Genomic DNA, 24,593 nt, shown 5'->3' on the forward strand with positions numbered 1-24,593 from the left:
TGTTATCTAGATACACAAAATCCTCAAAGATCAAATCTGCTCTTAAACATCTGGACTACTTAAGATTAGAGGGCAATGCAAATGGCAAAAAAGAGATTTTTTTTCTTTGTAGTAACAATGGCTTTTATTCCCTAAAGCAAGACTGCTTCAAGTTTTGAAATTACAGACTGCAGGCACTTGTAAAGCATGTTAGAAAAAATCAAAATAATACGGCAGTGTTTTTGCTTGGACAAGTAACCACCAAATAGTTGAGGGAACATTTACAGTACACCATAAAATTTAAACTATTTATCTTCACCAGCCTAGTCAAAGGAGAACAAAAAACTGTACTACTGGTCATTATAAAATGTCAACAGATTAAATATTTTGCACCTTAAAAATGTGTTACAAATGTAAGACAGAAAAAAAAACTTTTAACCTGAGCAAGAATCAAAGTGGAGGATGACACTGTAATTCAAATAATGAACGCGTGGTTGATAGCTGATGGCTGTCTATGGGTCTTACTGATACTAATAGGGTGGCTATTAGTGCAAAACATTTCTGTCAATGAAACTAGGTCACTTCAACGGTTTATGATTCAGGAACGAATGATGAACACTTTTGATTAGTGAGAATGAGACACTGAAGGAACTGTAACACACTGTCATAAGCACAGTGATTAAATACCAGAGAAGTTAAACTTGAACAGAAAACAAGAAGAGCAAAATTATGATGTTAAACAACTCCTAAAGCATCCACCCTCTGTGTCAGTTACTTCTGAAGTCCAAATAACACAGTTACTATTTACTAGAGCAGTCCATTAATAGTAGACAAGTGTATTAGACAGGCTGCTTGTTGACATGAACCAAAGTGATACATTGGCTATTAATGACGGATTTCCCTTTTTAGTTGGAATAAAAGCTTGAAAGAAGAATTCTTCATGTCGTAGACTTGCAGGCAAAGATGTACAGTACTGTGCCTCTCACTTAGGCTACATCATCCTGCTCTCAGACACGACTCTAAATAGGCCTGTCCACGCCGTACAGTACTACTTATCAAACTGTGACCTGCTCATTTTACTGTCCACCGTCCTCAGTGACGCGCTCCTCTCATAACTTCTGCACAGGTGTCCTCTTTTTGTTCTTCTGCTGCGTTCTTAGTAGAGGTACGTGTGTCTGGGAGAGCTTACACTCTGTCGTCTGTCAAGAAAAAAAACAAAAGAACGGCAAAAGTTCTCAAACAGGGCGTATTTTTGAGGGAATCGTAAAAACAAGCATGTGCTTCTCTCACCAGTGGAAGCTGCCGTGTGCTGACTGCCGCTCTTGATTTGCAGGAAGATGGTGTACGTATCATATGCAAACAGCACAGTAGCGATTAAGCCAAATACCTGGGAAGAAACGAGACGGTGTCAGAGTCAGTAATGTAATGCAAGGGTTAATGAAAGAAGAAAACATAATTACCAGGTGGCTGGTAGCAGTTTTCACACAAAAGCTAAGCTAAGTGCAGCCTAGGAGACTTTACTGTGACATTTTAGTCCCAGATTGTTATCGTGTTGACTTTAGGGATTACAGTCGAGGTGGAATGACTGAAAGACTACAGAAGTGAAACTGGAGGAGTCAAGACGTCAATCTGAGAGCGAATCGGTGTACATCCTTCACGTGTGCTTACATGCAGGTATGCTAATGTACAGTTTATGTTTAAAATGAAAGAAAGCTCACTGGCATCAGTCACAAAGCAAGAAAGCAAGAAACTACTGTTCAAAACACGGTTAATAAAAACATACTGGACGTCTTCAGTGTAACTGCTATTGCAGCTATTTCCCCTGATGAAAGTATTGCAATATTTCCATATCTTATAATATAATGAACTGAGTGTCTGTAATAAGGTGCTTCTAATATAATTTCACTAGGCAGATATCTAGATTTGAATACAGAATGCTAAATCTTCATTAGCCTACGGGTTCAGATATTGCTGCAAAAAGAAAAAGGGAAAATTCCCTATGGTAAAAATATGTTGAAGTAAATGTATCACATTTTGTCGGCGCGTTTGGAGCTTATTGCTAGAAGAAGCAGCCACAGTGAACTGTCAGATGTAGCTGCACTACATCTAACTACCAGTTCCTTTCAGGAGTCAGACCCCATTGTTTTTTTTTTTTTTTTTTTTGTTTTTTTTCCATGTCTAGCATAAAATCAGACCACGGTTATTAACAGAATGAGGGAAAGGACTATTATTGGCTTAACTTCTTAATGCCAATTGTTTGTTTTGCTGCCCCCAGAATGGTGAGTCCTGCAGTATTTAACTGTCATATCAACCAAGACTGAAATCTATGAGGTTGCCACTCTAACCTCTCAATCCTTGAAACCTTGTTTCATAGTTACACAAACAGTTCAAACAGTTCCACAACTCAAAGACCAAAATATACAACGGTGAGTTTCACTGGAAACGATACATTTGGGGGAATTTGAGATACTGTGAACCTCCTTTGTCCCCATCACCAGGTCAAAATGAGATTTGGATTTGACAGACTGAAGCCAATGAGTCAGTGACAGTGCTGTTACTGAACTTGTCTCTAGGAGACGTGAAACACAACAGATACTACATTCATTTTGATCAGAGCTGGATGAGACGGCATCTTTACTGAACGCTCCCCTGTTGGTGCCAGACTATTTAAGTTAGAGTTTCATTCTTCATAGACATGGGCAAGAGGGAGTTTATTCCATTTTGTGGACACCTCAGAACTTCAACCATGTTAAGGGTTTTAAAATTACAGGATTAGATTTACATCTAAATGTAATCTAAAATCTAAACATCTAGGAGTAAATAGCACAGATAATGATGTTTGACTTTGAACTACCCCTGGGATATTAAGCAGGCCGAAGGTCTTATTGCAATAATCATGTAATTAGTGACTGTATCCTGCACTAATAAAAGCGTTGTGCGTGCACATGTGTCGCATGGTTTTCCTTTTCACACACTTTCCCAGGTGTGTGGGGCACATTAACCAAATGCAGATCTCAGCCTGCTTTAGTCCACCTTGTTGAGTTTTAACCGAGATTTTATTGTCATTGCTTTTAACTGTTCTTCATTTTTAATGTTCCTTTTCCTACAGTTCTTATAGCATTAATTGGTTTAATTTCTAGCCTGTCTAAACTTTTTTGTATTTCCACTGATTGTGGCACTTAATAGTTTTTTCTTTAACTCTGCAACATTCAAAAGAAAATAATAACAATAATAAGATGCACTCTGGCATAACCCGTGGCCAGGGGGAGCTAAAAGATTCTGTCTACTTTTGTTAAACTTTTTTCTTAAAGAATCAAGTTGTGGCAAACGTCCAGAAGTCTACTCTACACATTAACAGGAAGGAAGCAGGATAATGATCTGATATCAAATTACACAACTGGCACAGAGAGTGTATGAGAGGCTGCATCACAACAGAAACAACTACTGGCTGTAAAACGCACCGATCTCCAAATCGGACACCTATGATAGAAATGTGTCATAGATGAAAGTTAATGGTTACCAGCATAAGCAATAAAACCTGAGTTTCAGTTGAGAAATCAGGCTCAGGCCATCGTGAATTAACTCACCCCGCCTGCGATGCCGGCTCCGTCCGCGTATCTTGAAGTGACACAGACCAGAGACGTGATGAAGTAGACGACAGCGCCGACGGCAGCACGGAAAAGATCCTGCACAACACACGGAGGACGACAATGACGCATTTTGCAATTTAATAAGCGCAACAAATGCGTCGTGTGCGCCGCAAAACAAGCCGAGGACTCACACTCCACAGCCAGTTGACCATTGCGAACTGCTTGTCCAGCTCCATCATGAAGACGACGAAGAAGATTATGGCGAAGACCATCTCACAGATGGCTGCGGCGGTGTAGCCTCCTGAGTACGATGCGGCGTAGCAGATGAGGATGATGAAACTGAGGAGCTGCGATGAGACAAAGGAGAGAATCATGTTTGTTGTCCCAGAAAACTTCACAGTTAGACCACAAAACTCACAGATGCCGCATGCATTCCTCCCCTCGGTAAGACTCTGCAGGTCACTTTGATTTGTGTAAATTAGAAAATAGTCTGTGTGCAGTGATGCCAGTCAAACAGTAAATCATTTAAACAAAGGCATCATTACTGACAACTTCGACTAGTTCCAAATAAACAGACACTATTTACACCACAAGTCAGGTTTGGACACACTTTTTAAAATAAAAAGTCTATACAAAATCATCTTAGATTGAGGCATCTGAATGGGCTATAATGCACCCAGTCTGCCACTTCTATCACATGCTGCTTTTATCTCAGCTTTACAACGAGTGTTTGTTCCATCATATTTTTCCATATGAGGGAAAAAAAAGCAGCGTGCATTCTTCTCAGTCCACTGAAACCCTGCCAACGGGGAGAAATCATAAACCCAGGCAGCCTACGACTCACTACCAGTCTTCCCTTCAGTATCGCTATTGTTGCTGCTGTCAAACTATGTGGGCAGATGCTTTCACACAAAATGTGCAACAACTGCGAAGGAGTGAAAAACTTCAGCTAGTTCTGAATTAAACGCTCCGCGCTCCAACACACTACACTGCATTCAGCTGTGGCTCTTTAATGGGCTTTTGTACAACGCAGAATTATTCATTCCTATGGTGATATGAGCATGTGTTTGCACGTTTTACATTTCTAAATTTATATTTTATGTAAAATGCATAAATACTACAGAAAGGCACAGCCTGCAGACACACAAACAAACAAGACAATAACTTTACTATACTGCAGGAGAAATGTTTACATTTGGAAACCATTAAGTATTAAATGGGGAGCATTTAGAGATGGACCAATATATCGTCCGGCCGATATATCGGGCCGACATTTGTGTTTTTTTACTGGTATCGACTGAAGTGTAGGTGTGTTCGCCAATATACATATATATATATAGATATGCAGCCCATACATTGCCCCTCCCCCACTAACAGAGTACATGCAACTGGAAGGTGGAAAAAGCTTGTACTCATAGGCATGTAGAGCACCCCTAAAAGTAGGAGTTGAAAAAAAGGTTATCACTCAGCACCAAGACATTACAGTTATTAGCAACAGCCCTAACATTTACTGTTTAACTCTATCATAAGAGTGTTAAATATTCTTTAAGTTCAACAAATGTTTATGCTTTTGGTTAAATTGAAATTTGTTATCATTATGTCGTTTTTATCATGTAAATGGGGGAAGAAAAGGCACCATTACCTCCAAATATCATTTCAGAAAAATCGGCGGCACTTATTGGCCATCGGTCTATGCTGACGTAAAAAGCATCTGTATCAGTTGATCTCTAGTAACACTGTCTGTCGATCACCTATCAATTTAATTTCAAGCTTCTACGAAGAGCATTGAAGATATAAAATCCTGTGTTCCACTGCAACATTTGCTCCGCTTTCTTGTGACAAGCCCAATAGTTTATTTTTGTAATGCTTACTAAATAAATTGGACTCTAACTCTGACGTGCATTTAAAAAAAGCACGCTGCGCACATTGCAACATTTTATTCTCAGACACAGGCCACCCAGCAGACAGTGTCAAATCACTGCAGTTTATGTGATACACACATGATGCAAACTGACTCGACACCAGCCCTACATGTGTCGCTGCTGCTCCCCTAACCCGCAACGTACTGCCGACCGGTGAGTCAGACGCATCAGTAGTTTGTGTGTTCTCGAGACTGGCACAGACTGCCTCTGTGGAGTAGAAGAGGCCGAGGCCAAGCTCCTGCACAAAAGAAGCTCTATTCAATCCAGAGCCGGCTGCCCCAAGAGCAGAGGCTACTAAGGAGGCCGCTACACAGAGGAACACCCTTTACACAAGAGTCCCTCGGACACAAGAAAGGCTCTGAGATGTTGACACCTTTATGTTTTCCACACAGCGGTGGATCTGTGTGCACGGGGCAGCTTTAAAAGATCCCAACCAGGGTCTCCTCACATCACTATAATGAGCTGCTCTTTTAAATCAACTGGAGGGAAACGGTTGTGAACTGATGGCTAATTATAGTCAGCAGCAACATGAGAGCCAAGAGCCAATCCGTGGTGCAGAGACACACCAAACAGCAACAGTTGCTAGGGAAGTCACAGTTTTTTTTTCCCACCTTTTTTTGCGCAAAACTGCAGCTGCATGCGTGTTGAAAGCAAAAGGAAGAGCTCAGTTTCATAATCCTGCACAGCATTTAATCTTACTGTATCTCGCTTATTACACAACTAGCATTCCTCATCGCACTTCACTCCCACTCTGCATTCTGAGTAAGAAATACCAAAAATGAGACAAACAAAACCAAGAAATGTCTAGTTTCCAGTTGGTTGGACATGGTGTCACCGCTTGTTTGCAAATTAACAGGGAGGTGAACAGTCAGCTCAGTGACTCACCTCAACTTATCAGCTTAACCGAGACACATGGCAAACAGAAATTTGCACTACATGGGTGTGTTACTGTGTCCTGTATGCTGCTGAGCACTTGAAACATGTTCGAACATAGCCATCCTTGAGACTGTCAGAAAGACACTGCGGTTGCCCTTCCCGTGTTATGTGAAAGTGAAAAAGCCCATCTGCTCCTTCAGACTTTTGGTTGTTTGGCTGTTAAACACCCGTCTTCCTGTTTAACAGTCCTGTTACGCAGGCAGTTTTCAGAAGTCCACTATCACAGCTTACATCCTCTAGAGCTTAATGGGTTACACCACAACAGTATGCTAAGCAGTTCATGCATTCTTTGTTCCCAGGCCTAAACTTCACACCAGTCTGAAATTTCCATTACCTTGGCAAAGGAGGGGCGGAAAAAGAGTGGGCGGACCACTGACCACTAACATGTCAGAGCCTGCTTTATAATGAGCTCATTGAGTTGTGACTGCAGGAACTATTCATGTGCTCTGACTGTTTAGACACTAAAAATACAGTGTTACATTTGTATGGTGGATATGTGGATAATAGACCACAGATGCACGTGCTCGCTGGGTTGGATTGTTATTTGAATGTTATTGACGCTACACAAATGAAAGTGAATTGAACCGGAATTGAATTCACACAGCACAACGCTTAAACGAACTGCAACTGCATTCAGATAACTCTATCAAAATGATATTACTGTCATTATTATGGTGGAGTTAATTTAATGTATTTAAGTAGCTCGTACGCCACTTTTATTACAGGCAACATTTACATGGTTTACATCTAAAATCTTTGTGTGTAATTTAACACGCTAAACATCTCAATAGAATTATTAAGAAGAATGACAATTATATGAGGCATTTAAGGTCCAAGTGGCAGAACAGTGAAAGTGTCGCTAATGTGAAGCTGTCAATGACACTCAGGAAGTTGTTGTACTTTGCCCAAATGAAATATATCTTTATCACAGGTGTTGCTCTGATATTTCCATGCCATTTTCATTTGTGCACCATTTCCTGTTACCCAGATCCAGAAGTGTGAGCATGAAAATCCCTTTAAGTGCCCCTGTAGCAGCAGGAATGTGATTTCCACTGCATTTTCTCTTTGCCATATTTGGACTATTACCACTCTGCCTACAAATAGTACCCAGCTTTTGGTATAAGTACAAAAGGAGATGCCTGACAAGAGTCCCTGGGCCGAGTTAACCCATGTGACCTTCTCATCTGCCGTTAAGGCTCAACATTTGGCCCCTTGGTGCCAAATGAGAAAACAGAGGAGCACGAGTGACAGGTGGAAACCCTTAACCCCTGCTCATGATCCCTCAACCCGCACGGCACATGCTTTTCATTCTTCGCTGACTAGTTTCAGAAATGCGTTGACTTTGACATGATCCAGGTCTATTACGGCCCATTAGTGAAAGGAATCTATTGACCATCAACCCACTTTACAACTCTGAAATATTGACTAGTAGCAAGCGCGCCTGAAACGCAGCATATTGTAAGGTTCTAAGAAAGGCAAAGGTCGTTGAACTCACTATCTCTCCGGCCAGGATGAACCCTTTCCTGGTCTTGACGTAAATTTTCAGCTTCTCCGCGCAGCCCGCGGCGGGGCTGGACGAGGTGGTATCAGCCATTCTCCGACGACTAAGTCACGGGAGCGACCCTGTTCAAAACTGACGGACGGCAGGCGGGGTGCAAACAAACTAGTCGACCTGTGGAGTTATTTTTAGAAAAAAAGAAAAGAGAGAAAAAAAAGTCCCAGTGCCGCTTTTTGATGATCACACTGGGGGTTTTTCCCCTCTGCAGGCGAATCTACCGACTTTTCCAGTAATAAACCGAGGTGAGATTTCTTGACCCGGCTCCGTCTCTCTCTCTCACACACATACACAGTGGCACAGCAGCAGCTCTGAGGGGAGGAGCTGACAGGAGCTCTCAGGCGGAGGAGCTGACAGCGGAGCGGGGCGTTGGCTTCCCTCGGAGGGAGTGAGATGCTATGCTAAGCTGGCACTGGAGAAAGCACAAACAGCGCAGAAACACTTTTGCGGTGTCCATGTGGACTTGGAGGAACGTTATTTTAAATTTAATCATTAACTCAAATTATTATTCCCATTGTAATGTAATGCTGCTACTGCTCGTGGTTAAAGGACTGGTTGTTTGTAGACTATTTAGGCTATGTTTGTGTGTGTTTGTGTGTGTGTGTGTGTGTGTGTGTGTGTGGAGGGGGGAGGGGAGGGGGGGCAGTTACAAGGAACCGTATTTTAAGTCATGTCATAATTGTTAGGTTGTGCTGAGTAATATTTTGTTTTGTTTCTGTGGTAACAAGCAGGACTTAGTCCCTGACAGTCGCCTCCATGCAGGTGCAACCACAGGCTCTGGAGCACAGAGGCAAAACCTCAACCCCGTGTCGTCTATGAGACCTAATATTTGAATAAATAGCAGTAAAGGTTGCCATGCACACACACACACACACACACACACACACACACACACACACACGTGTAACACGAATTAGCATGTTAAATCAAGTCATGAGCTTGTGTTATTTATTTATTTGTTATACTATATTGATCCCACCATTAGTACGGTGTACACTCGGGGCAGTGGGCTGCCAGGCATGGAGCAGCCGTGGAGGAGCCCTTCTGTGTGGACAGGCCCCCACGGGTTCAGTCCCAAAGGTCTGACTCCACAGCTCCCCCTGGTTACAACGTGGGAAGTTGTGTGCATAGATACTTGGCCTTCAAGTGGTAGCTGGGGATTGTAAACACATAAAAAATGAAGAAAACTGTATTTTACTAAATTACACCATACTGTATATTCACTTACCATCCACCATTTTTTGAAACATCAGCAAAATAGACATTTTTTTTTTTAACTGTCCAATCCTGAGGTTGTGAACACCACGAATGAGCGTCAGCCACATGGACGTTCCATGTGAACACAGTGAACTGGACCCCATGTGAAGTCAGCAACAATCCTAACCTTCTGAAACAAGCCGGTGTTCTGTGCACAGCCCCTTCAGTGGGGCCCCTTTTAACCAGCGTATCATGTGCTAGCCGAAAGAGGCCCAACATGGTGGTTTTAGGAGTTACTCCATAGTGTCAGCACAGAAGGGATGGGACAGAGTTTGTCATTGCAAAATGTGTCAACAGGAGTGGCTTTTGGTGGCAACCTTCTTTTGGGTGGGATCCCAAAATAATTGCCTAATTGTCAGCACACCTCTGCATCTGCCTGTACATGTGCTCAGGTTGAACCATGGAAATAGTCTGTTCAGTTTCCATGTGCAATCATTATAAATGCATGAGATGGTTTTGTTGTATCAGATCTGATTTGTTGCATTAAAATTGCAACGTCTCTCTGCTGTGTTGACAGCAGAAAAGGAGAAACAGATTCTCAGATATTAGCAAAATGAGTGATAGTCACAGGGGACAACACCTAAAATCACAGACTAGGTCAAACCATAACCCTCATTTGGCTAGAAATAAAGCTGAGCTAACTGAACATTTAACAGTAGTAACACCCTGAAAATAGCAGCACATCCACCTGCGTAATATCCGTGTTTCCAAGATATTGTCTGTTCTAGATACAAACAGGTGAATCCGAACACGTGCTTCCAAAAGCTTATGAACAGAAACACACATTTTAACCTTCAACAGAATAATTTCAAGTTTATTTCATTTAGTTTCACATGGATCCCATATAATAAGAATACAGCAGAATTCTGGAGAATCTTGAATATTTTTTTTTCTCTGACTTATCATTATCATAAATACTAATATGAATACATCATACACAATAAACACAGCACTATCCAAAGGCGTAGAGAGTATCACAAGACATCATTCACCACTAACAACAGAGTATATTTCATTTCAGCATATTTATAAGAGCTACAGTGAAAGAGAAAGAAAGACAGAGAGAGAAAACAAAACGGAGGTGGGGGGGAGGGGAAGGAAGGAGAGAAAGTCAGGTGCTTCTACACTGCCTGAATCAAAGAACCCTGATTATTTTCAAAGAAACGAAGGAACCCAAGGCTGTACAACGGACCGATATACCGGAGGTGGACGACGACTCATTCTGGTGAGGAAGCAAAACTACCAAATCAAGACACATCTCTTACCATTTGGCAAACACGATCTTGAATATCCAAACAGAGGACTGGCAGTAGGGCAGGTGTATTTATAAGTGGGAAGAAGTAATTATTGCAGCACTTACTTTGTGCTTTGGGTAGACTATAGCAGAGCTGCTGTTCAGTATGTGCTGTGCAGTAACCGCTAGGCGCGCAACCATACCACGATATATTTACGGTTTAGTCTTTCCTGCAGCTTTGAGCCTCTCAGATATAATTGTGGATGCTTTGGGATATAAGGAAGAGGATGCATGCAGTAAATTGGCTTGCTGTCAGAAAGAGAAGAGTTAAAGAAGGACGGAGGATGCATATATGGAGACACACTGTTCACAATGCCTCATAATAGTAAGTAGTTACCATGGCGTGACCAAGGTATTTAATATAATTCTCATTTACCTACAGATCGTGTTAGTGTGAGTATGCATGTCACCGATTACAGCGTGATAGAAACACCAGTTAAAAAACTATATAACTCTGTCTTACAACTTTGTGGACCACATAAAAGGCGATCGAAAACAGGACGAGGGTCATCGACAAAATCTGCTGGATGCCATTACACAAACCCAAAAAACGAATAAACAAGCACACGTCGCTAAAAACTTGTTGGTCACTGCCCCGATTCACGATTTCTGTGCCGACAACACTACAGCTTTTTCTGAAACATCGCGGCGAATATGAGATGCTGCCATGCTCCACTGATCTTCTTATACCCACGCATTTTGGACTTCATATGTCTGAATACTCGGCGTATCGCAACAATTCATCCCCTCTCGACGTCAATAATTTGATGGAAAAATATATATAAAAACACAACGTTGAAACAATTACCACAGCCGTTACTATATATATATCACTCTTTCTCTGCTCATTTTCCATATAGATAGATCTGTCTTCGTTGCCACATATGCTATTTTCAGTAGCCTTCAACCTGAATTTTAAAATCCTGCCAGTAATGTTGATCAAATAAGAAAGAACTCATAGCAGAAATATGATAATAAAAAGATGCTCAAAGTCTGAGATGAAGAAATAAAAAAACTGTTGTTAATGTTAGCGAAACCGAAGGGCAAAGTCTAAACTATGTGAGCTCCTAAACAGAACCAAAGTAAATGCAATTGAATAACTCTGTGCTCAACATTTGTTGTATAACAACTAATATGGAGTGCACAATTATTCAACTGTGTACATATAATCATATATATAAGCATGTCGATATTTACACAGCACAGACAAATACATTCTCCCAAGTTAAATATTACTACAATTTATTTGTTTTTTTGTTTTTTCTCCATAAATGTAAGTCTTTTCCATTACAAGATTTCTCTTAAATGTTCATCAACGAATGTTTTGGTATTTGTATTCAAGTTTTTCTCGTATAACCAAACAGACAATCCTCTGTTGTCTTCTACAGTTAAATACATCACGAGAATAAACATCATGTAACAGCAAAGACCCATTTTCCCTCCCTGCTTTTTTTTTCTTTTTTTTTTCGTCTTTTTTTTTACCCACCCCGATCCTGCTTCTCGGCGGCGATCCCCTGCCCACCCCACCAGTGTCTGCCCTCCATGCCTCCCTCCCTCCGCCTGTCAACTCACAGAAACACAAACAGACAAACAGAGGAGTGTGGAAATGCAAGTGGCGGTCGAGGGCCACACTCCAAAATCACAAGGTCAACCTGGGTAGAAGGAGAAAAGGCATAGAAGAGGGAAAGATATTGAGAAAACAGCAAATGTACTGTATGATGCATGTATGTTAAATATAGTAAAACAGTACCAACAATATATTATTTAGGCTGCATTAAAGCGTCAGAAATAAAAAGCTGAAAACTGCACGTTCGTAGATAAATAAGCACCAAAGTTTCATTTAAGTGGCTGAAGTTTCAACTTCAAAGTCTAGTCATCAGAAAGTGTAACGGCTCTTTTGCTAAGCATTTCCTGTTTCTGTGTTGTCTTACTTTACTTCCTCCCTTTTCCCTCCTCTCTCGTTTCACCCGTGCCTCATTAGTCATTAGTTAGACATATACACCGATCAGGACTAACATTATGACCGCCATCCTAATAGTTGTCCCTTGTGCCTCCAAAACAGTTGTGACTCATCAGAGAACAAACACGGGCCTTCTGAGGATGTCCTGTGGTGTTTGGCAACAGGATGTAGATAGTGGGGGCCTTTGAGTCCTCTGGGTTGAGGGGAGGGGTCTCTGTGGATCATCCTACAGACACTTGATCAGGTTGGGATGTAGTGAATGTGGAGGTCAGATCAACACTTGACAATACAGTGTTATTTACTTCTCCTTTCAGTGGTTTTAATGTTATGGCTGATCAGTGTGTATGTATAGTCCTGCCTCTCCCATAGCCCTTGGTCATCTGTTGAGTAACCCACTTCTTGTCCAGTCGTTCCTGTCTGCGTTCCCTGGTTTTCGTTTCCTCTTCTGAGTGGATTTCACATGTTTTTGGATTTGTGTTACAGATTTAACCTGAAACCTTTTGTTCCCTTTTCAGTAAGTCCTCATTGCCTCCCCTTTGAGTTGTTCGTCCTGCCTTTCTGGACTGAGCGTCTTGCATTTGCTTCCTCCCTCCGCTCCTACACTTTGTGACACTTTCTTTGTTAAGTATGGAGGCCTATGCACCAACCTGATACCGTGTTTTTCCAGTGTAAAATGTGGCCAAACAGCTGAAATCAAATATATTCCTCTTTGCAAATTGCACAACTCTCTGTGTAGACTAGCCTAAGACAACTGTTGTCATCAAACTCATAATCAGCGTTAGCCAACAGGTACTGGGAAGGTAAAACTGTTGTCAGAACATTGCTAATATCACTGACGTTACTGAAATATAACTGATAATATCTGTAAAGAACCTTATACTGAGACACTTTAGCTAAAATGTTTTATTTACTGTATTTTTCATGTAAACTGGACTGTAACTATTATTATTATTATTATTATTAGGCCTATTATTATTATTATTATTTTTACTTTTTTACTTGTACCTCATTCTTATTTTTATCTTATGTTATTCTTGTTCTTATGTCTTGCTCATATATGTTCTTTTGTTTCTCGTGACTCTTGGACAAAATAATTTCCCTTCCGGGATCAATAAAGTGATCTTGAATCCTGAATCTGAGGCTTCAGCACTGAACTCTGATCCATGACGCTCTGGGCTCTGGTCAGAGATTTCTAAATATTTCAGGACTGAGTGGGGTTTAAGCAGTAAGAAGGAGTATCATCTAGCCTCGAGAGCATCAAAAAGCACCAAAAAGCTCTTTGACCATAGTTTTAAGACTTCTGGGAGTAGTTGAATTCAAAGAGCAAAGAGGGTGTATGTGTATACTGTAACTGTAACTTGTGAAAACGGGTTTTAGAAGATAATATTCCTACTGCACTCATCACTGTAGAAATGATTATGCAGAAATAATAATGATCTTAATTAATCTTAATCTTGATTCCAGTTGTATTGTTGTTGCTAATATGATACTCAGGCCAATAAAATGCAGAGTAATGGTGAGACATTAAGAAACACATTCTTCGCGTAATATCACAGTTAGTGATGGGGTGTGAAAGCCTGACGCAATCTTCTGGCCCATTACCTGCTAAACGTGTCTCCATATCCACCTCTAACTACTATTTGATACATTTTACATTTTATGTAGTTTTTTTTCCCACTGACAAGGTTGAATGTTTGTATATCACACAGATGTCACAGGCTGTAAAACAAAAAAGAAAAAAGAGAAAAAAAAAGATGGAGCAGCTCCTCAAAAGTGAAGCCAAAGCAATTAGAGCTCCCCCTGGTGACTGGCTGCGGTACGGGTGATACACTCCACCTCCTCCATGTTAGTGGATGGGAGTTAGGTCAAACTAAAACACTGACATATACGACAAATAATTATTTTTCAAGAATAGCTTCTGTCATTTTAGGCAGTTAATATAATGCTGATGCACGTTCAAGTCTCTATTTTTGTTATTCATTTTGTTTTTGTTGTTGTTATTTGATTTAGAAACGGGATGTGACATCACGATGATTACCTGTTGCCATGCCAACCGCTCTGTGAGAGTAGGAATAAATAATTACATATTTTATACAGTCTATAGCAGATAGTGCCTGGAAGCATAACATAAAAGAAAACTGAGAAGACCAAAATAAAGAGATTAGGTTTAGGTTGAATAATACATACTGTCAATATACTGACACCCTTAATGTGTTGATGAAATAAAGCTGACACTAGATATTTGCCCCTGAGACCCATTTCATTGTAGTCTGACAGGTCCATATGATCTACTCACCATCCTGCAGCTGTGGTTTGGCTGGGCAGGCTTACATCTGATTAGAGTAGGAGGTGGGCTGCTGCTCATAGCCCTGGCTGTAACCTCCTTCCTCGTTGTAGCCTCCCTGCTGGCCATAATCAGGCTGGTATCCTCCCTGGGAGCCGGCATACGGGTCCTGTTGTCCATATCCGCCCTGGGCGAAGGAATCAGGGGCGGGCTGCTTCTCCTGCGATGGGACGTACGTTCCAGAAAAGCTTGCCAACCAACCAGTCTCCTTGAAGACGAACCACAGGTTTCCTACCCACAGGATCAGGTTGATGAAGCCAAAAGCCTGTGCAGAAAAAAAACCACGATACATGTTTATTCCTTGGTTACTAACTGCTGTTCTCAAATCAAATCTTCATGTAGTTCAATGAAGCATTAGGGACGTACCACGGATGTGTTTAGGCCAGAGACCTTGGGGTCATACACCTCACGGCAGCGATTTTCTGGTTCTTCGCAAGCTGGGATGAGAGTGATGACCTTGTCTGGATCGGTGGCTGTTTTCACATCGGACAGGCCTTTAGCCCAAGCACACGAGGACACCAGCCACATGAAGGCAAATACTGCCGTCACAACAAAGTCCTGAGGGTCAGCAGCACAAGATAACCAACTTAAGCACCGACTGGCTGCAGAATGTCAACTTGTGAGACTACTATTTTAAATATTTCCGCATATCAAAGAAACGTAAAGGGAAATGAAACTCACAATCTGGGCCCCCTTGTTGTTTTCGCGGTACTTCTCCAGGAGGAAACAGTACACAGAGAGGGCTGCCATAGAGTAGAGGAAAGAAAAGACACCGATGGTGACAAAGAACTCAGCTGAAGACGAGTAGTCCCCGATCAGGAACAGACGGTCGGTCTTCCCTTCCTTACAGGTGGGAGCATCAAAGTGAACCTGGTGGAGCCTGAGGACAGCGGCACAAAGAGAGACAGAGACAGAGAGACAGTAGTGTCAAAAGAGCTGAGGATATATGACAGATGGTGTCACAGTTTTACTGTAGACTATAAATGAAACATGACACGATGCCACTCAACAGTTACGGGCTTAGTTTGGAGTTTAGATCGAGAGGAATAGCCAAACACATTGAAAAATTAAATCCTGCATGTTATTAGAAAAGGTAGCTTGACTCGTTAGCTTAGCCTGTCAGTAAAAAGATGATAGCTTAACATCAAAACAGGAGGAGAAACAGCAAGATTGGCTCTGTCACGTATTAACTAAACACATCTACTAGCACTCAAAAACCATTACATTACAAATGAACACTTTTTAAACACAATGTGCAGTTTTTGACACTTGAGTGATTATCTTTTCACGCTCAAACCGAGCCATGCTAGCTGCTTCTAGTTGTTCTATTAAGCCAAGCTAAAAGTTTTAATATTTAACAATAGAATTAGATACTGATGGATAAATTTGACAACTCATTTGACCAACTCGTTCACATTGATTAATTATGTTTAGTATTTGCAGTAACATACACACAATATTAGAAATGGCGTAATACAAACCTGAACGGATAGTCAAATTGTACTTCTATGCCTAGGTCACTTTCTGACCGGTTTTGGCACTCCACTAACATCTTGAACATGCCAGAGTAACTGCCGCATGTCGAGAAGGCGAAGATCGCAAAGATCTGCAAGAGAAGAAAAGAAAAGAAAATGATGTGACAGTTCATCCGAGTGACCTTTGACACACACACTGGATAAACTGTAACAAACGGGTGAAAAGAAAATGCACAAATTGATTTATTTTATCAACCTTCCCTCCATGAGGGTTTTATGGATCACATTAAATTAGCTTTACTCCAGTCTACTGTGGATGATGTAACGATGTGAACAAAGATCTCCAGGGGACAGCCCCATTCACACGGAAATCTGCAGACTGTGCTTCACCGCCCCTCGAGCAGACTGATCATGGTCCAACAATCATGACGAGCTGCTAACAAATTCACAGTGTGTGTGCAAGTCAATGCAGCGTTATCAACAGGTAACACAGCAAGGATTCCAGCCCTTGTTGCCATGGTTACAAGTACAATTATCAACTACGCACGTTTCTCTTGTGTAGTTGTTTTTGTAGTATTATTATTATTAATATTATTTTTTTTTCCATATTTACTGGTCCAACACTATTCGTGCATTTGTTGCCTCTTCACTTCTCGAGCGTCGTTCAGGTCAGCTCCCACATATAACCGACTTAACGACACAAACAGGCATGCATTGAGATAAACTCTCTCTTACACACACACACACACACACACACACACACAACAGATTAGAGAAGCCGGACTATTTTTACCACACCCTCCCTACGCGGCAGGGTAGATCCGATTGGATGAAAATCCAGCTATTAATCTGACTGAGGTGCTCTGCCATCTGTCACCAAATACTCAACTACAAGCTACTATAAAGCCAACCACAACACATACACACACACACACACACAGGCATGCGCACACTTCATTCTCAACGCCGGCCTTGTAGTACTGTCTACCTGCTGCAGGCATCAACACACTAAACTATTTACAGTAATCTTTCAGCCGATGTGAGTAGAAAGCTCGTTTGTTGGATTTAAACACACTAGCCGCCTAAAGCAGGCCTCATTGTGGTCACTTTACTCATCCTTCCCAGTTCCTGCAGGGGTCTTGTTATTTAAATTTCTCGTGTCCTCTCCCAACATCTCTAACACACTCGGTGTCACTTGTAAAAGGCTAATTGACAGGTTTTAACAATCAATGCAAATGACATTAGATGTGATGAGAGAGGCAGCATCAGTTGCGAGAGGGAGGATGATATCGCCGATAAACAACCCAGTTATACCAAGCAAATTAAAAAATGTTGCCATCTGCATTCGGGCCTCACAAGCAAATTAATTAATTAATTACTGATTACATTCTACTGTTTTTGCTCAGATGGCATGCTGGAAAGCGCCCAAATCCAAACATGTTTTGCTCGTTATTAACACTCAAGACAGTCTTTAAAGGGTACCGTGCCTGGTAATACAGCTGAATTAATTGGATTACAAAAATGAATGTTTTACACAGTGTTTTTAGTGGAAACTCCAACCCACTGGATAACAGGATTAAATGGTGCAGCGACTGTGCAATTAATCAATACCCACAGCTTGTGCAGCGAATGCTGTGTAAGCACAATTCTTCAGCACTGAGCACGGTGGTATATGCTGTTCTAAAAATGTATATTCATCCCTCTGAAGTCTAAGTGCTTTATTGCAGTTTTTACTGTTGAGGGCCTTCATGGTTTTGCAGTGTCGTTCTTTAATGTTTTGTCTGAGACAGCGATCAATTAGGGGACCAGCAATGTTTGGTACCTCAGCTGTAGCTTGTGTTGAAGTCTTTTCAACGCAACAAGCTTCACTTATTGTTTTAATTGACACCATGAAGTCACCATAAGAATTTGTAATAAATATACGAACATGATAAATGAAATTGGGTGCAGTTTGTGTACTTATATATATACTTAATATGTACATGTCTCATATATTTCTACTTCCAGTTGGATATTCTTGTTTGACATTAAAATAGACACTGATCAAAATGTAAACTTTGTTTAAAACACAGCTAAACTTTTGAGTGATTTGGCCAAGACTATGTAGCATCACTAGCAGCTCTAGTATTTGAGGTGTTTTGTGTTTAGGCACAGAGGTGAAAGAACTAAATGCTAAAGTCACCAAGTAAAATGTTTGCTAATTAGTGCTACACACTGAGGAGATGGTAACAGCTTTGGTCCTATTATTTGATCTGATGGTGGAGTTAAATGATTAGTTGAGTATGATCATCACAATTTATCATAACATGAAGAACTGAAGAATTTATAGCAGTTCATCTTAATGCTTCCTCCAAGGTCACAAACGTCGGCCATGTTTGCCACGGTTGACATCTTAGTTTAGCATCTGTGTAAGCAAGAGCCATTTGCTTAGTAGCACTGAACACTTTGAGGAAATGATCACCTATTTGATCTAATGAAAGTGTATGAAAAATGCTGCTCAAGGTCACAAATCGTTAGCCTAATAGCGTAATTGCTAATGTTTTCGGAAAACAAGCACGCACATTAGTATTGTTATTGATTTTTCTAACAGAAAGTCAAAAAATGTCTAAGGCAATTATGCTATTAGGCTAATGAAATGTCTGAGAATCACCATCGACTCTTTCCAGCTTAACAGTTCTTGAGATATTTCAGTGTGCGCCAGAGAGACTCACCAACTGGCGCTGCCTTCCTAGTTTGGCGATAACCAAGCACAGGGCTCCATAGCGCAATGAAATGCAGTACTGTTACAGTGATAGATGGGTGGACGGAGGAGGGATAGAGACGGAGGAGTGGGACAGCCAGCTCGAGAGAAGAAACATTCCGAGTGTTAGGTGCCATGGTAACATTACTGGCAGCATCACACGGCGAGGAGGCAGAGGCTGGTCTCTACCCCTCCTGGTATGCTGGAGGGTTGTCATCTCTTCTGTGCTGAGAAGATGCACCATCCCTCACACTCACACGCCAACAAGCTGTCTGCTACTGCTGTTCTCGCACCGTCTTCCTTTCTTTGTTTCTCTCGCCGTGAAAATCGATCCACGCTCACAGTCTGGTCTATATTGTCGCTTTGAGGTTAGCAGCACAATGCAATAAGACTCCTGTCCTTAAAGGAGGGTTTGCTGCTTCTTAGTTGACAAGAAAAATAAACAAAGGTCATGTCGGGTGTTGATTCTTTCTTTATGTATGCCAGATTTTTTATACATAAGTCATATAAGATGTTAGATAATAAACTGGACCATTAAAACGAATTCATGCTAAGAGCACAATAGAGGAGGAAATAGAGGAAACAGAAGTTGAGTAAGCCCTCAGCAGAGCCCTGGAGTAATAACCGTACAGAACAGCGAGCGCCTCTCAAGCTACAACAAAATCAACAACCTTTATTGCACATTAGCGACTACGTCGAAATGAATAAGACGTTTGCTGCGTGTTCTCACAAACAGCCCATTTTACACTCGCTGAGAATGAGTCAGAGCAGAAATCTGAATGCAGATCAAATTCAACACAGCGCCGGCCTCCTGCAGCAACAGGGACAGGAGGCTGTTTGTGAGCTCCCCGGCCGCACTCGACATCAGCTGCATTTGAGGACTCGGTGTCTTCCAACATCCATCAAATCTAGACTTTGTCAGCACTATTCCCCAGAGACAGACAGACAGAGAGGGAGAGGGTGGAGTGGGGTGGAGGTGGGCACTGCTACATGACTCACACACAGGGAACTGTTTTAATCGCACATGCTTCCCCCACCCACATACTTCACTGGTCCATTTCCAGTGGCTCTTATATCTACAAGTCAAATGTTTGAACACAATCCAAAACAGCACTTATTGCTGAATGTATTGTGTTTTATAAAATCATGAAAACGGTGTGGTCATACTATAAAAATGTATCTTTTTTGCTGCTGCTCAGTATAGTCAACAAACAGTCGTGAGGAGTGGCTCCCCTCGCCCCTCCTAAAAACGCTGCGCTGCTGGTAACGCATGCCCATAAAAATCCAGAAAGAGCAGCAGCTCCAGCAGCTCCTCCTCCAGACTGACGCTGAGGCATGCGAAGCCCTCTGACAGATGATTCATGGACCCCGGCCTCCCGAGCTGCTGATTGGTGGTTGGCTCGCCGTGACCCAGGGAGCCAGTGATGAGGTGTTGGCACACTCACACAGCTCCAGGGAAGGACTACAGAGTCATGCAGCACACTCGTGCCTCTGACTGTTCCCGAGCATATCTGCAGAGGCTCATTACAGCGTGGAGCTCTGTCAACACCGCTCTGGCACAAACGTTTTCGTTTGGGTTGTGCTACGTGCATTTTGAGGCCGATCAACAGGGGAGTAGCTAAGAATTATGGAGCTCTTCCAAAGGAGGGGCAACCCCTGCTCAGTTTCATTTGTTATTACCCTGCCCAAGTAGTACACACAGTATCAGTGCCGGCAAATATTTAATGACTGATTACCAGGGACATAGAGCTAATTAATGCCATTAGGACTTCTTAAAGGATTAACCACTTATCAAAATGGTTGACATGATTGCCTACTTGATTAATAACAAATAGTTTAAACCATTAACACAAACTGATCTTAGAAAAGTGCTCATTAGGCTACTCAATACTAAACTAAATTGCATATATATACTTAATGATGAATTACCAGCAACAAGATCATTAAAATTATTCAGCCCAAGACTAGGATGCACTGAATTTGCCAATTATTTCATTTTCTATCCAATTTATTGTTTTGTCAATTAAAATCCAAAGTGGCCTCTATTCACTACCTTTAGTTTACTCTTGGAAAGCATTACAAATAGTCAAATTTGAGATTTTACGAGAAAAAATGCTGGCATCTATTTTTTTAAAATGATGAAATGTTTTTGTAACGATGGATAAGCAGCAACCAAGCCTGAGCTAAGCTAAGCTAAGCTAAGCTAAGCTAAGCTAAGCTAAGGGCACTCTGCTCTGTTAACCCTGCAGCCTGTCCAATACGAGCTTGCTGCTGCTGCTGCTGATGGTGGGGGAAAACAACACACTGCCACTATCTGAGACTCTGTGACAAGAAGCAGCTCTGGGAATTATTTTCATAATCCAATAATCTGTCCATTATTTTGAATTGTTCGGTCTGTCAGACCACTATAGTGAAAAAAAAAAAAAACAAAAAAAAACACATCCTGATTTGGCAAGTTGAAATCGTGACATCACTTGTTTTGATACTCGGGTTACAATGAAACAAGACACGGGAAAGCAGCGAGTCATTACAGATGCTGATAGTATAATATGTGGTATGTTATGTAATCTAATACCTTTGGGATTCGGATATAAGAATTCAATTTATGAATCAATCTTTTGATCCTAAAGGGAACCAGTGAAAATCAAATTTTTTTTTTTTTTGATTATTACTCAAATGCAGACATCTTACAGTCCTTTATATCCATTACACGATGAATCTGTTAATAAATAATCTGTCTTGCTTCACTAATAAAACAGAAGCTCACTGGTTAAAATGGCACTAAACTGCTCATGTATGCAGAGGTCGTGTCCCCTGAAAATGATTTAACAAGTCGTCATGATATTCCTCAGTGGACTGACTCTATGTTTCTATAGCAGTGACGTAACACATCCTGCTGGTGTCTCCTGCTCGGGCCTGCTGTGGCCGCGTCATCATATCCGTCAGGATACCAGAGGCCCATCAACCTCAGCTATTATTTGAACACATGCCTCAATAATAACAGGATCTTAGAAGGAGTTCGTGTTTAGAGATGAAGGACAATGCCTGGCAGAAAAACCTCACACGAGAGGGTTTGATTGCTTTTTTTTTTTTTTTTATAAATTTGTACATCCATTATTAAGCACCATGCAGCATTATGACCTCTGCATGGCAGAAGGTCACAAGTCTGTCAGTGAGGAACATTATTTATCATACAGGAGTTCTTTCTTTCATATAAAAACAAACATTTTATTACAGATTTCGTTCAAATGGAAAATATTCCAATCTTTATTATACCCGATGAATATATATGTGTGTGTGTGAAATACACTTACCCACTGTAGAGCTTTTATAAATCCCAGAGGTTGCTTCAGTATCGTGAACTGCCCTTGGGCCACCAGCTGTCGACACACAACAAATCAGAAAGAAGTTTAACGCTTTCACACTCTCTGCCTGAAGTCTGCGCCTCCCACGCCGGTTAAAAACATAAATCTGATTAGCTCGGACCCACAGCCCAAGGGCCTGGTCTGCTGCTGGCACCTGCGTGTGTTTGTTACAGGGCTACAACCTGCCAGCCAATAAAGTGAGTAACCTGCCACATAGCTGGTCTGTTTTGTGGGCTCACGAGCTGCGGTGGGAGTGCAGTATAGTAATTTTGATATTGACTTCAAAGGCTGTAGTGCGAGTGTGTCAGAGAGAGGAGGGAGGAGCGCGGGGAGGGAGAGGGGGGAGAGGGAGCTCATGCCAGCATTACAATTAAGACAAAGCTGATTAACCAACGGTTTCTCCTCTCTGTCGCTGCACCCTCCACGTTAGTCGTTAGTCGATTTATTTTAGCGGAAAAAAATCCAGTCTTTCACTGAGGAGGCACAATGAGGGAGCGTTTGCGCGCAGGTGAATGCGACACCGCAGAGAAGGCGGCGAGTCTCTGTGTGCATCAATAAATGGCCGCACAGGGAAGAGCGGCAGGGATGGCTTTCTCTCAAGCAGAGGAGCTACACTTTCATCCTCACCCTCATTGTTTTTGCGCGCATCCATGACGCTGTCGCGGATGCCAAACATCCATATTAAGCAGGTGACGCACGCACCGAGAAACAATCCTGCTCTGAAGAAAAAAAAAAAAAAATAAAAAAAAGAAAGAAAGAAAAAAAACCTTGATGGCTTTATCACAATCCTATCTGAGACAGGAGCCGTTCGCGGCCACACAGGGATGCAGGAGATCGCCCTCCTCTGTGTTAGGGCCTACTGCGGCTGTCCGAAAACACCGAGGGCCTGGGAAATTCATCTGATTCTCGTTTGTCATCTTAGCAACGGCGGGCTAATTGAGACGTGACCAATCTAAATCAATTAAGGGGATCTCCGGAGATGATGCCGTCTCCTTCCTATGCTTAAATGTCATTGCTGCAGCAATCTTTGGACATCCTCCACATTTTCTGGACTGTCAGCGGGCCGCTCTATCAACATCCACTGCAGCATCAATAGCGGAGGGGGGAGAAAAAAAATCACACCGCCTGCATCTGCCGTGCATTTAAAAATAAATAAATAAATGAATAAATTACTATTTTGACTGCAATCGCTCGAAAACGGGCTGCGTTCGGAGAAATGTCTGATAAAACGATTCAAATATCAAAAAGCCCAATAAAACGCACTGTAAAAGACAATTAGTCATCATGAATGAAGTACATGCTACCAAATGAAACCACAATTGAATAGATGATTTTTTCCCTTCCAAAAGCCTTACCTGGTTTACAACATCCATCTTGGCCGCTTACTCGCTGATAAGAGGATCAGAGGGGCGGAAGGAGGGAGGCGTCTCATCCGGAACAGCCCAAGGGAGGATAACAGCCGGGAGGAGGAGCCGGACTGCGTCACGACCCGTGCGAAGACCTGTGTAGCGTCGTGACGTCAGAGCAATCTCTGGACGTGGACGAGAGACGAGCCGAGCAGTCCGACCAATCACAGCTCAGCTTTATTCTAAGAGAGCAGAGATTGCCTGTGGGGGTGTAATGATGGAGAGAGGAGCGCATGGAGACTGTTCACGCTTTAGTAGACTGATGGAGGGATGTGGAGATGAATTAAAAAAAAAAAAGGCTTGAAGGATTGCTTCTAGTCATTAACGAGCACCACGATCACCTGACAGGAACACGACGTGACGTGTACCCTCTACAGATACGTGTTCCCTTTAAACAGACGAAATATTTTCCTGCACGTAAAGAAGTTGGGGGAAGTTCATTGGGAGTTCATTAGCATGTCTGCAGAATATAATGAACAGTGCAGCGTATGGTGGCTCGGCCGCATCTCCCCATCTCCGAGAAACAAAGCAGATGCACAAGATGCCCTCGCTGCTCTGTGATGCATGGTGACTTTACAAAAACACAAAGATGAATGTAAAGCCAAGACACTTTCCAAATTAAAATAACACAATCTGGTAGGTCTAAATTAAGTTTCGAGGATGTGTTTTCTGATAACCAGTAGAGTTACCAAACGCAGAATTTAACAACGGACTGCTTACTGTTCCGCTTTTCTTTAAAGGGGGAAGTGATACCCAGATGCTGCCCATCT

General features: G+C 41.9%; 2 protein-coding genes across 2 annotated transcripts; both read right to left on the minus strand.

Annotated features, from left to right (window-relative positions):
- Positions 1-96: 96 nt before the first annotated feature.
- Positions 97-8,300, minus strand: plp2b (proteolipid protein 2b). Its single transcript, XM_047580842.1, has 5 exons — positions 7,923-8,300; positions 3,761-3,916; positions 3,567-3,665; positions 1,270-1,366; positions 97-1,178 (listed from the first exon to the last, which is right to left on the minus strand). The coding sequence occupies exons 1-5, from the start codon at positions 8,019-8,021 to the stop codon at positions 1,165-1,167; spliced, it is 465 nt and encodes a 154-aa protein (XP_047436798.1). The 5' UTR covers positions 8,022-8,300; the 3' UTR covers positions 97-1,164.
- A 1,735-nt stretch (positions 8,301-10,035) lies between these two features.
- On the minus strand, positions 10,036-23,875 carry sypb (synaptophysin b). Its single transcript, XM_047576033.1, has 7 exons — positions 23,773-23,875; positions 22,367-22,432; positions 16,319-16,443; positions 15,519-15,717; positions 15,204-15,395; positions 14,790-15,102; positions 10,036-12,185 (listed from the first exon to the last, which is right to left on the minus strand). The coding sequence occupies exons 1-6, from the start codon at positions 23,788-23,790 to the stop codon at positions 14,821-14,823; spliced, it is 882 nt and encodes a 293-aa protein (XP_047431989.1). The 5' UTR covers positions 23,791-23,875; the 3' UTR covers positions 10,036-12,185; positions 14,790-14,820.
- Between the last annotated feature and the right edge of the window lie 718 nt (positions 23,876-24,593).

Source organism: Mugil cephalus, chromosome 1 (assembly GCF_022458985.1).
Source record: "Mugil cephalus isolate CIBA_MC_2020 chromosome 1, CIBA_Mcephalus_1.1, whole genome shotgun sequence".
Lineage (NCBI taxonomy): Eukaryota > Metazoa > Chordata > Actinopteri > Mugiliformes > Mugilidae > Mugil > Mugil cephalus.

Coding starts and splice junctions, on each gene's coding strand:
- sypb (XM_047576033.1), bottom strand. Junction 16,444..22,366: donor TTATAAAAGCTCTACAGTGG/GTAAGTGTATTT, acceptor CTTCTCTTGCAG/ATCTTTGCGATCTTCGCCTT. Junction 15,103..15,203: donor CTGGCCTAAACACATCCGTG/GTACGTCCCTAA, acceptor TTTTCTGCACAG/GCTTTTGGCTTCATCAACCT.
- plp2b (XM_047580842.1), bottom strand. CDS start 8,021: ATGGCTGATACCACCTCGTCCAGCCCCGCCGCGGGCTGCGCGGAGAAG. Junction 3,666..3,760: donor TGGTCAACTGGCTGTGGAGT/GTGAGTCCTCGG, acceptor TGTGTTGTGCAG/GATCTTTTCCGTGCTGCCGT. Junction 1,367..3,566: donor GAGCCGGCATCGCAGGCGGG/GTGAGTTAATTC, acceptor GTTTCTTCCCAG/GTATTTGGCTTAATCGCTAC.